General features: G+C 49.6%; 1 protein-coding gene across 1 annotated transcript in view; it reads right to left on the bottom strand.

The window, feature by feature from the left end:
- The window catches only part of GALC (galactosylceramidase), a 105,064-nt gene extending 91,371 nt beyond the window's left edge, over positions 1-13,693 (bottom strand). The window contains exons 1-2 of the mRNA XM_078772538.1: positions 13,435-13,693; positions 405-473 (exon numbers count right to left, since the gene is read on the bottom strand). Coding sequence (XP_078628664.1) covers positions 405-473; positions 13,435-13,584 — 219 coding nt within the window. The 5' untranslated portion in view covers positions 13,585-13,693. The remainder of the gene's footprint in view (positions 1-404; positions 474-13,434) is intronic.
- Positions 13,694-15,043: the final 1,350 nt, after the last annotated feature.

Genomic DNA, 15,043 nt, shown 5'->3' with positions numbered 1-15,043 from the left:
CTCCTCTCTCCCCCCCCCCCCTCCTGCCCCCAGACTTTCAATTCTAATTACTCCATCTAACTGTCACACACTACTGATATGTAATAAATAAATAAATAAATAAGCCAAAACCTAGCAATCCAGGGTAATAACGACGAAAGTGTCATGCATAGAATGAAATAACTATTCAATTTACAAACTAATTACATGTCTATGTTAGAATGAGCGATACATTCATGTTTAGCTACTTGTGTAACGAATGTGCTAGAACAGGTGAATAATCTCAAAGATCCTTTTGAGACAGGTTATTGAATCATCCATGACATCCACTTCACTTCCCCTAACCCCATCATCCCCCCCCCCCCTCCCTCCAACCTCCCACCCTCTCCCACCCACCCTCCTTCCCCAAACAGCATGAAGCTCACCAAGAAGAGGTAGTCCAGAATGTGGTTACGTAGCTTCAGTGGGTAGTTCACAAGCAGTCTTGAAGTGGCCTGCAAGACAAAAGACAAACAACTAATCATGACATCACATGATCCTCATCATGAAGAACTTGTACAACAATGTCTCATCAGCACCTCGTCATCCTTCATGGTGGATATGTAACTTGTACCTTTTATTATAATATTTTTATTCACTTGTGGAGCCAACGCATACCACTCACGAGTTTAGTACTGGAATTAGCAAATACGTTTCAAAAGAACAAGGATCAACTAGAACGGGCACTCGGTAGAGCGCATACCTTCGCCGCAGCTACTGTTCTGTACTTGGCATGGGAGTGTAGGGAACAGAACAGTGAACAGTTTGGTGCTGATTTCATGCAAATCGGATAAGAATTGACCGAGTTATGACAAACAAGATCGGGCATTGAATTCTGAACATTTTGGCATTAGTTGCATGCCAATTGGATAAAAATTGACCGCGCTATGGTAAAAATACGATTTTGACCTTTTCGTGACCTTGACCTTGACCTTTGACCCGATTGCTCCCAAAATCTAATCAAATGTGTCCCGTATAATAACCAATCATCCCACCAAATTTCATGCAATTCGGTTGAATACTTTTTGAGTTATGCGAATAACCTACACACACACACACACACACACACACACACAGACATACAAATAAATACACAGCGATCAAAACATAACCTTCCGCTTTTGCGAAGGTAACAATAACAAGAGAGTTGACAACAACATTTCACCAGAAAACAATAACATGGATCATTGAGCTGTTCGTTTCGAGATGTTACACAATTGTCCAGTGTACATATAAAAGTGGAATGCAAGAAAAGGTTACACAAACAAACGGCTGTCATCACCTACCACCTTCACCATCATCTACCACATACACAATCACATACCACTTCCACCATCACAATCACATACCACTTCCACCATCACAATCACATACCACTTCCACCATCACAATCACATACCACTTCCACCATCACAATCACATACAACTTCCACCATCACAATCACATACCACTTCCACCATCACAATCACATACCACTTCCACCATCACAATCACATACCACTTCCACCATCACAATCACATACATACTTCACAACCGACCACCTTCACACTCACCGACCACCTTCACAATCACCGACCACCTTCACAATCACAGACCACCTTCACAATCACCGACCACCTTCACAATCACCGACCACCTTCACAATCACCGACCACCTTCACAATCACCGACCACCTTCACAATCACCGACCACCTTCACAATCACCGACCACCCACTACCCACCTTAATCACAATCACCGACCACCTTCATAATCACAATCACCGACCACCTTCACAACCACAATCACCGACCACATTCACAATCACAATCACCGACCACCTTCACAATCACAATCACCGACCACCTTCACAATCACAATCACAATCTCCGGCCACCTTAATCACAATCACCGGCCACCTTAATCACAATCACCGACCACCTTAATCACAATCACCGACCACCTTAATCACAATCACCGACCACCTTAATCACAATCACCGACCACCTTAATCACAATCACCGACCACCTTAATCACAATCACCGACCACCTTAATCACAATCACCGACCACCTTAATCACAATCACCGACCACCTTAATCACAATCACCGACCACCTTAATCACAATCACCGACCACCTTAATCACAATCACCGACCACCTTAATCACAATCACCGACCACCTTAATCACAATCACCGACCACCTTAATCACAATCACCAACCACCTTAATCACAATCACCGACCACAATCACAATCACCGACCACCTTAATCACAATCACCGACCACCTTAATCACAATCACCGACCACCTTAATCACAATCACCGACCACCTTAATCACAATCACCGACCACCTTAATCACAATCACCGACCACCTTAATCACAATCACCGACCACCTTAATCACAATCACCGACCACCTTAATCACAATCACCGACCACCTTAATCACAATCACCGACCACCTTAATCACAATCACCGACCACCTTAATCACAATCACCGACCACCTTAATCACAATCACCGACCACCTTAATCACAATCACCGACCACCTTAATCACAATCACCGACCACCTTAATCACAATCACCGACCACCTTAATCACAATCACCGACCACCTTAATCACAATCACCGACCACCTTAATCACAATCACCGACCACCTTAATCACAATCACCGACCACCTTAATCACAATCACCGACCACCTTAATCACAATCACCGACCACCTCCACAATCACAATCACCGACCACCTCCACAATCACAATCACCGACCACCTCCACAATCACAATCACCAACCACCTTCACAATCACAATCACCGACCACCTTCACAATCACCGACCACCTTCACAATCACAATCACAATCACTGACCACCTTAATCACAATCACTGACCACCTTAATCACAATCACCGACCACCTTAATCACAATCACCGACCACCTTAATCACAATCACCGACCACCTTAATCACAATCACCGACCACCTTAATCACAATCACCGACCACCTTAATCACAATCACCGACCACCTTAATCACAATCACCGACCACCCTCACAATCACAATCACCGATCACCTTCACAATCACCGACCACCTTCACAATCACCGACCACCTCCACAATCACAATCACCGACCACCTCCACAATCACAATCACCGACCACCTTCACAATCACAATCACCGACCACCTTCACAATCACCGACCACCTTCACAATCACAATCACCGACCACCTTAATCACAATCACCGACCACCTTAATCACAATCACCGACCACCTTAATCACAATCACCGACCACCCTCACAATCACAATCACCGACCACCCTCACAATCACAATCACCGACCACCCTCACAATCACAATCACCGACCACCCTCACAATCACAATCACCGACCACCCTCACAATCACAATCACCGACCACCCTCACAATCACAATCACCGACCACCCTCACAATCACAATCACCGACCACCCTCACAATCACAATCACCGACCACCCTCACAATCACAATCACCGACCACCCTCACAATCACAATCACCGACCACCCTCACAATCACAATCACCGACCACCCTCACAATCACAATCACCGACCATCCTCACAATCACAATCACAAGCCACCTTAATCACAATCACCGGCCACCTTAATCACAATCACCGACCACCTTAATCACAATCACCGACCACCTTATCCACAATCACCGACCACCTCAATCACAATCACCGACCACCTCAATCACAATCACAATCACCGACCACCTCAATCACAATCACCGACCACCTCAATCACAATCACCGACCACCTCAATCACAATCACCGACCACCTCAATCACAATCACCGACCACCTCAATCACAATCACCGACCACCTCAATCACAATCACCGATCACCGACCACCTCAATCACAATCACCGACCACCTCAATCACAATCACCGACCACCTCAATCACAATCACCGACCACCTCAATCACAATCACCGACCACCTCAATCACAATCACCGACCACCTCAATCACCGACCACCGACCACCTCAATCACAATCACCGACCACCTCAATCACAATGACCGACCACCTCAATCACAATGACCGACCACCTCAATCACAATCACCGACAACCTCAATCACAATCACCGACCACCTCAATCACAATCACCGACCACCTCAATCACAATCACCGACCACCTCAATCACAATCACCAACCACCTCAATCAATCACCGACCACCTTAATCACAATCACCGACCACCTTCACAATCACAATCACCGACCACCCTCACAATCACAATCACAATCACCGACCACCATCACAATCACCGATCACCTTCGCAATCACCGACCACCTCCACAATCACAATCACCGACCACCTCCACAATCACAATCACCGACCACCTCCACAATCACAATCACCGACCACCTCCACAATCACAATCACCGACCAGCTCCACAATCACAATCACCGACCACCTCCACAATCACCGACCACCTTCACAATCACCGACCACCTCCACAATCACAATCACCGACCACCTTCATAATCGCAATCACAATCACCGACCACCTTCACAATCGCAATCACAATCACCGACCACCTTCACAATCACAATCCCCGACCACCTTCACAATCACAATCACCGACCACCTTCACAATCACCGACCACCTTCACAATCACCGACCACCTCAATCACAATCACCGACCACCTCAATCACAATCACCGACCACCTTAACCTTAATCACAATCACAATCACAATCACCGACCACCCTCACAATCACAATCACCGACCACCTTCACAATCACCGACCACCTTCACAATCACCGACCACCTTCACAATCACCGACCACCTTCACAATCACCGACCACCTTCACAATCACCGACCACCTTCACAATCACCAATCACAATCACCGACCACCTTCACATTCACAATCACAATCACCGACCACAATCACAATCACCGACCACCTTCACAATCACAATCACCGACCACCTTCACAATCACAATCACCGACCACCTTCACATTCACAATCACAATCACCGACCACAATCACAATCACCGACCACCTTCACAATCACAATCACCGACCACCTTCCCGACCACCTTCACAATCACCGACCACCTTCACAATCACCGACCACCTTCACAATCACAATCACCGACCACCTTCACAATCACAATCACCGACCACCTTCACAATCACAATCACCGACCACCTTCACAATCACAATCACCGACCACCTTCACAATCACAATCACCGACCACCTTCACAATCACAATCACCGACCACCTTCACAATCACAATCACCGACCACCTTCACAATCACAATCACCGACCACCTTCACAATCACAATCACCGACCACCTTCACAATCACAATCACCGACCACCTTCACAATCACAATCACCGACCACCTTCACAATCACAATCACCGACCACCTTCACAATCACAATCACCGACCACCTTCACAATCACAATCACCGACCACCTTCACAATCACAATCACCGACCACCTTCACAATCACAATCACCGACCACCTTCACAATCACAATCACCGACCACCTTCACAATCACAATCACCGACCACCTTCACAATCACAATCACCGACCACCTTCACAATCACAATCACCGACCACCTTCACAATCACAATCACCGACCACCTTCACAATCACAATCACCGACCACCTTCACAATCACAATCACCGACCACCTTCACAATCACAATCACCGACCACCTTCACAATCACAATCACCGACCACCTTCACAATCACAATCACCGACCACCTTCACAATCACAATCACCGACCACCTTCACAATCACAATCACCGACCACCTTCACAATCACAATCACCGACCAGCTTCACAATCACAATCACCGACCACCTTCACAATCACAATCACCGACCACCTTCACAATCACAATCACCGACCACCTTCACAATCACAATCACCGACCACCTTCACAATCACAATCACCGACCACCTTCACAATCACAATCACCGACCACCTTCACAATCACAATCACCGACCACCTTCACAATCACAATCACCGACCACCTTCACAATCACAATCACCGACCACCTTCACCTTCACAATCACCGACCACCTTCACAATCACAATCACCGACCACCTTCACAATCACAATCACCGACCACCTTCACAATCACAATCACCGACCACCTTCACAATCACAATCACCGACCACCTTCACAATCACAATCACCGACCACCTTCACAATCACAATCACCGACCACCTTCACAATCACAATCACCGACCACCTTCACAATCACAATCACCGACCACCTTCACAATCACAATCACCGACCACCTTCACAATCACAATCACCGACCACCTTCACAATCACAATCACCGACCACCTTCACAATCACAATCACCGACCACCTTCACAATCACAATCACCGACCACCTTCACAATCACAATCACCGACCACCTTCACAATCACAATCACCGACCACCTTCACAATCACAATCACCGACCACCTTCACAATCACAATCACCGACCACCTTCACAATCACAATCACCGACCACCTTCACAATCACAATCACCGACCACCTTCACAATCACAATCACCGACCACCTTCACAATCACAATCACCGACCACCTTCACAATCACAATCACCGACCACCTTCACAATCACAATCACCGACCACCTTCACAATCACAATCACCGACCACCTTCACAATCACAATCACCGACCACCTTCACAATCACAATCACCGACCACCTTCACAATCACAATCACCGACCACCTTCACAATCACAATCACCGACCACCTTCACAATCACAATCACCGACCACCTTCACAATCACCGACCACCTTCACAATCACCGACCACCTTCACAATCACTGACCACCTTCACAATCACCGACCACCTTCACAATCACCGACCACCTTCACAATCACCGACCACCTTCACAATCACCGACCACCTTCACAATCACCGACCACCTTCACAATCACCGACCACCTTCACAATCACCGACCACCTTCACAATCACCGACCACGTTCACAATCACCGACCACCTTCACAATCACCGACCACCTTCACAATCACCGACCACCTTCACAATCACCGACCACCTTCACAATCACCGACCACCTTCACAATCACCGACCACCTTCACAATCACCGACCACCTTCACAATCACCGACCACCTTCACAATCACCGACCACCTTCACAATCACCGACCACCTTCACAATCACCGACCACCTTCACAATCACCGACCACCTTCACAATCACCGACCACCTTCACACTCACCGACCACCTTCACACTCACCGACCACCTTCACACTCACCGACCACCTTCACACTCACCGACCACCTTCACACTCACCGACCACCTTCACACTCACCGACCACCTTCACACTCACCGACCACCTTCACAATCACCGACCACCTTCACAATCACCGACCACCTTCACAATCACCGACCACCTTCACAATCACCGACCACCTTCACAATCACCGACCACCTTCACAATCACCGACCACCTTCACAATCACCGACCACCTTCACACTCACCGACCACCTTCACAATCACCGACCACCTTCACAATCACCGACCACCTTCACAATCACCGACCACCTTCACAATCACCGACCACCTTCACAATCACCGACCACCTTCACAATCACCGACCACCTTCACAATCACCGACCACCTTCACAATCACCGACCACCTTCACAATCACCGACCACCTTCACAATCACCGACCACCTTCACAATCACCGACCACCTTCACAATCACCAATCACAATCACCGACCACCTTCACATTCACAATCACAATCACCGACCACAATCACAATCACCGACCACCTTCACAATCACAATCACCGACCACCTTCACAATCACCGACCACCTTCACAATCACCGACCACCTTCACAATCACCGACCACCTTCACAATCACCGACCACCTTCACAATCACCGACCACCTTCACAATCACCAATCACAATCACCGACCACCTTCACATTCACAATCACAATCACCGACCACAATCACAATCACCGACCACCTTCACAATCACAATCACCGACCACCTTCACAATCACAATCACCGACCACCTTCACATTCACAATCACAATCACCGACCACAATCACAATCACCGACCACCTTCACAATCACAATCACCGACCACCTTCCCGACCACCTTCACAATCACCGACCACCTTCACAATCACCGACCACCTTCACAATCACAATCACCGACCACCTTCACAATCACAATCACCGACCACCTTCACAATCACAATCACCGACCACCTTCACAATCACAATCACCGACCACCTTCACAATCACAATCACCGACCACCTTCACAATCACAATCACCGACCACCTTCACAATCACAATCACCGACCACCTTCACAATCACAATCACCGACCACCTTCACAATCACAATCACCGACCACCTTCACAATCACAATCACCGACCACCTTCACAATCACAATCACCGACCACCTTCACAATCACAATCACCGACCACCTTCACAATCACAATCACCGACCACCTTCACAATCACAATCACCGACCACCTTCACAATCACAATCACCGACCACCTTCACAATCACAATCACCGACCACCTTCACAATCACAATCACCGACCACCTTCACAATCACAATCACCGACCACCTTCACAATCACAATCACCGACCACCTTCACAATCACAATCACCGACCACCTTCACAATCACAATCACCGACCACCTTCACAATCACAATCACCGACCACCTTCACAATCACAATCACCGACCACCTTCACAATCACAATCACCGACCACCTTCACAATCACAATCACCGACCACCTTCACAATCACAATCACCGACCAGCTTCACAATCACAATCACCGACCACCTTCACAATCACAATCACCGACCACCTTCACAATCACAATCACCGACCACCTTCACAATCACAATCACCGACCACCTTCACAATCACAATCACCGACCACCTTCACAATCACAATCACCGACCACCTTCACAATCACAATCACCGACCACCTTCACAATCACAATCACCGACCACCTTCACAATCACAATCACCGACCACCTTCACCTTCACAATCACCGACCACCTTCACAATCACAATCACCGACCACCTTCACAATCACAATCACCGACCACCTTCACAATCACAATCACCGACCACCTTCACAATCACAATCACCGACCACCTTCACAATCACAATCACCGACCACCTTCACAATCACAATCACCGACCACCTTCACAATCACAATCACCGACCACCTTCACAATCACAATCACCGACCACCTTCACAATCACAATCACCGACCACCTTCACAATCACAATCACCGACCACCTTCACAATCACAATCACCGACCACCTTCACAATCACAATCACCGACCACCTTCACAATCACAATCACCGACCACCTTCACAATCACAATCACCGACCACCTTCACAATCACAATCACCGACCACCTTCACAATCACAATCACCGACCACCTTCACAATCACAATCACCGACCACCTTCACAATCACAATCACCGACCACCTTCACAATCACAATCACCGACCACCTTCACAATCACAATCACCGACCACCTTCACAATCACAATCACCGACCACCTTCACAATCACAATCACCGACCACCTTCACAATCACAATCACCGACCACCTTCACAATCACAATCACCGACCACCTTCACAATCACAATCACCGACCACCTTCACAATCACAATCACCGACCACCTTCACAATCACAATCACCGACCACCTTCACAATCACAATCACCGACCACCTTCACAATCACAATCACCGACCACCTTCACAATCACAATCACCGACCACCTTCACAATCACAATCACCGACCACCTTCACAATCACAATCACCGACCACCTTCACAATCACAATCACCGACCACCTTCACAATCACAATCACCGACCACCTTCACAATCACAATCACCGACCACCTTCACAATCACAATCACCGACCACCTTCACAATCACAATCACCGACCACCTTCACCTTCACAATCACCGACCACCTTCACAATCACAATCACCGACCACCTTCACAATCACAATCACCGACCACCTTCACAATCACAATCACCGACCACCTTCACAATCACAATCACCGACCACCTTCACAATCACAATCACCGACCACCTTCACAATCACAATCACCGACCACCTTCACAATCACAATCACCGACCACCTTCACAATCACAATCACCGACCACCTTCACAATCACAATCACCGACCACCTTCACAATCACAATCACCGACCACCTTCACAATCACAATCACCGACCACCTTCACAATCACAATCACCGACCACCTTCACAATCACAATCACCGACCACCTTCACAATCACAATCACCGACCACCTTCACAATCACAATCACCGACCACCTTCACAATCACAATCACCGACCACCTTCACAATCACAATCACCGACCACCTTCACAATCACAATCACCGACCACCTTCACAATCACAATCACCGACCACCTTCACAATCACAATCACCGACCACCTTCACAATCACAATCACCGACCACCTTCACAATCACAATCACCGACCACCTTCACAATCACAATCACCGACCACCTTCACAATCACAATCACCGACCACCTTCACAATCACAATCACCGACCACCTTCACAATCACAATCACCGACCACCTTCACAATCACAATCACCGACCACCTTCACAATCACAATCACCGACCACCTTCACAATCACCGACCACCTTCACAATCACCGACCACCTTCACAATCACCGACCACCTTCACAATCACCGACCACCTTCACAATCACCGACCACCTTCACAATCACCGACCACCTTCACAATCACCGACCACCTTCACAATCACCGACCACCTTCACAATCACCGACCACCTTCACAATCACCGACCACCTTCACAATCACCGACCACGTTCACAATCACCGACCACCTTCACAATCACCGACCACCTTCACAATCACCGACCACCTTCACAATCACCGACCACCTTCACAATCACCGACCACCTTCACAATCACCGACCACCTTCACAATCACCGACCACCTTCACAATCACCGACCACCTTCACAATCACCGACCACCTTCACAATCACCGACCACCTTCACAATCACCGACCACCTTCACAATCACCGACCACCTTCACAATCACCGACCACCTTCACACTCACCGACCACCTTCACACTCACCGACCACCTTCACACTCACCGACCACCTTCACACTCACCGACCACCTTCACACTCACCGACCACCTTCACAATCACCGACCACCTTCACAATCACCGACCACCTTCACAATCACCGACCACCTTCACAATCACCGACCACCTTCACAATCACCGACCACCTTCACAATCACCGACCACCTTCACAATCACCGACCACCTTCACAATCACCGACCACCTTCACAATCACCGACCACCTTCACAATCACCGACCACCTTCACAATCACCGACCACCTTCACAATCACCGACCACCTTCACAATCACCGACCACCTTCACAATCACCGACCACCTTCACAATCACCGACCACCTTCACAATCACCGACCACCTTCACAATCACCGACCACCTTCACAATCACCGACCACCTTCACAATCACCGACCACCTTCACAATCACCGACCACCTTCACAATCACCGACCACCTTCACAATCACCGACCACCTTCACAATCACCGACCACCTTCACAATCACCGACCACCTTCACAATCACCGACCACCTTCACAATCACCGACCACCTTCACAATCACCGACCACCTTCACAATCACCGACCACGTTCACAATCACCGACCACCTTCACAATCACCGACCACCTTCACAATCACCGACCACCTTCACAATCACCGACCACCTTCACAATCACCGACCACCTTCACAATCACCGACCACCTTCACAATCACCGACCACCTTCACAATCACCGACCACCTTCACAATCACCGACCACCTTCACAATCACCGACCACCTTCACAATCACCGACCACCTTCACAATCACCGACCACCTTCACAATCACCGACCACCTTCACAATCACCGACCACCTTCACAATCACCGACCACCTTCACAATCACCGACCACCTTCACAATCACCGACCACCTTCACAATCACCGACCACCTTCACAATCACCGACCACCTTCACAATCACCGACCACCTTCACAATCACCGACCACCTTCACAATCACCGACCACCTTCACAATCACCGACCACCTTCACAATCACCGACCACCTTCACAATCACCGACCACCTTCACAATCACCGACCACCTTCACAATCACCGACCACCTTCACAATCACCGACCACCTTCACAATCACCGACCACCTTCACAATCACCGACCACCTTCACAATCACCGACCACCTTCACAATCACCGACCACCTTCACAATCACCGACCACCTTCACAATCACAATCACCGAACACCTTCACAATCACCGACCAAAATCACAATCACCGACCACCTTCACAATCACCGACCACCTTTACAATCACCGACCACCTTCACAATCACCGACCACCTTCACAATCACCGACCACAATCACAATCACCGACCACCTTCACAATCACCGAACACCTTCACAATCACCGAACACCTTCACAATCACCGAACACCTTCACAATCACCGACCACCTTCACAATCACCGAACACCTTCACAATCACAATCACCGACCACTTTTAACATCACAACCACCACCATCGATCACCTTTACCTCCGAAGGAACATTTACCCCTGTGCTAGTTCTCTGCACCGAGCTATCTTTGGGATCCGATCATCCATTCTCACTGCATGGCCTATCCAGCTCAGGTGAGCTGTGATGAGGGCTCCTGCACTTGGCATGTTGGCCATTGTCAACACCTTAGTTGGTGACTTTGTCACGCCAGAATCTTACTTAAGTGGTGATTTTGGACTGCGTTTAACTTCGTGTGTCTGTGATAGAGACTGTAGGCCTCCACCGATTACAACAGTGATGTTCGTGTCACAATAATGTAACGTTTGCACTTAGTATGAGCCATTGAGCCTTGCCATCCTGCCCCGACCAGAAGCAGTCTTCCAATCAGATGAAGGCAACAGGTCGCTTGTACGTACACGCTTCGTGTATGTACGTAGCAATATACCTGTATGTTTCACAACTACTAGTACTACTACGACTACGACGACTAGCTATTGTCGCTCACACACATTCATTCATTCATTCATTTCACAACCACCACCCCACCATCAATGTTACAACTCCTACACAAACATATTCACCACATCATCACCATCATCATCATCATCATCCTCCTCCTCCTCCTCCTCCTCCTCCTCACCCCGCCGCCGCTCAAGCCACCGATCCCATCGAAGCGCCCTGCATGCACATCGTGCACCTGGTACCGGTAGCAGCACGAACTGCGCACGAAAAGGGCGATGAAGGTAACCTGCAATGCAGCGACAACAGGATACCTGGACCAGGTCACCATTGTTGTGAGCAAGCTGTGTGGGATGGAGGTCTCTCCTTTAACAACAGATCAGGCGTGTCCGAAACACTTCCGGCAAAGTTAAAATGCAACTTCACAAGCACGTGCACTCTTGTCATTTCTTCTTCTTCTTCTTGCAGACACCTCCGTGGGAATGGATCGCCGCCTTTAATACTTTACTTCAAAGACGAGCTTGCTTGTCTCCCTACCTGTTTAAAAATAGTTTTTTTATATGCATAAAATACCCTGATTCATCTGTATGTAATCGACTTCGTGAAACACGTTTCAGTTCGTACACTATGAATATATCAACGCTGTGCAAATACACCGCCCAAGTTTCCTCGTTCACCTTTGCCAACAATCGCGGGGCGCCTTATTCCGCACGGCGAGTTCAGCCCTCGGGGCCAGTTCAGCCCTCGGGGCTAGTTCAGCCCTTGGGGCGCGTTCAGCCCACGGGGCACGTTCAGCCAACGGGGCACGTTCAGCCCGCGGGGCGTGTTTATCCCCCACAGCCCATTCAGCGCGCGTTTATCCCACACAGCTCGTTCAGCCCACGGGCCGCGTTTATCCGGCGGCCCACGTTCAGCCCACGGGCCCACGCGTTCAGCCCATGGGGAGCGTTTTATCCCACACAGCGCATTCAGCCCGCCGGGCACGTTCATCCCGCACAACGCGTGTTTATCCCACGGGGCGCGTTCAGCCGGCGGGTTTATCCCACGGGGCGCGTTTGTTCCGCACAGCGCGTTCAGCCCACGGGGCACGTTTATCCGCACAGCGAGTTCAGCCCTCGGGGCACATTTATCCCACGTGGCTTGTTTATCCCACATAGCACGTGCAGCCCGCGGGGTGCGTTTATCCCGCACAGCGCGTTCAGCCCGCGGGGAGCGTTTATCCATGGGGTGCGTTTATCCTGCACAGCGCGTTCAGCCCGCGGGGAGCGTTTATCCCACAGGGCGCATTTATCCCGCACAGTGCGTTCAGCCCACGGGGCGAATTGATCCCGCACAACGCATTCAGCCCACGGGGCACGTTTATCCGCACAGCGAGTTCAGTCCGCGGGGCGAGTTCAGCCCTCGGGGCGCGTTCAGCCCACGAGGCACGTTCAGCCCACGGGGCACGTTCAACCCACGGGGCGTCTTTATCCGCACGGCGTGTTCAGCCCGTGGGGCGTGATTATCCCGCACAGCGCGTTCAGCCTGCGGGGAGCGTCTATCCCGCACAGCGCATTCAGCCCTCGGGGCACGTTCATCCCAAGGGGCGTGTTTACCCCGCACAGCGCATTCAGCCCTCGGGGCGCATTTATCCTACGGGGCGTGTTTACCCCGCACAGCGCTTTCAGCCCACGGGGCGCGTTTATCATGCATAGCGCATTCAGCCCATGGAGCGCGTTTATCCCGCACAGCGCATTCAGCCCGTGGGGCACGTTTATCCCGCACAGTGCATTCAGCCCGCGGGGCGCGTT

The sequence above is a fragment of the Myxine glutinosa genome, chromosome 2, assembly GCF_964187855.1.
Source record: "Myxine glutinosa chromosome 2, kmMyxGlut1.1, whole genome shotgun sequence".
NCBI classification, from domain to species: Eukaryota; Metazoa; Chordata; class Myxini; order Myxiniformes; family Myxinidae; genus Myxine; species Myxine glutinosa.
Note: the sequence above shows the minus strand (reverse complement) of the source record. Positions and strands in the feature narration are given on the sequence as shown.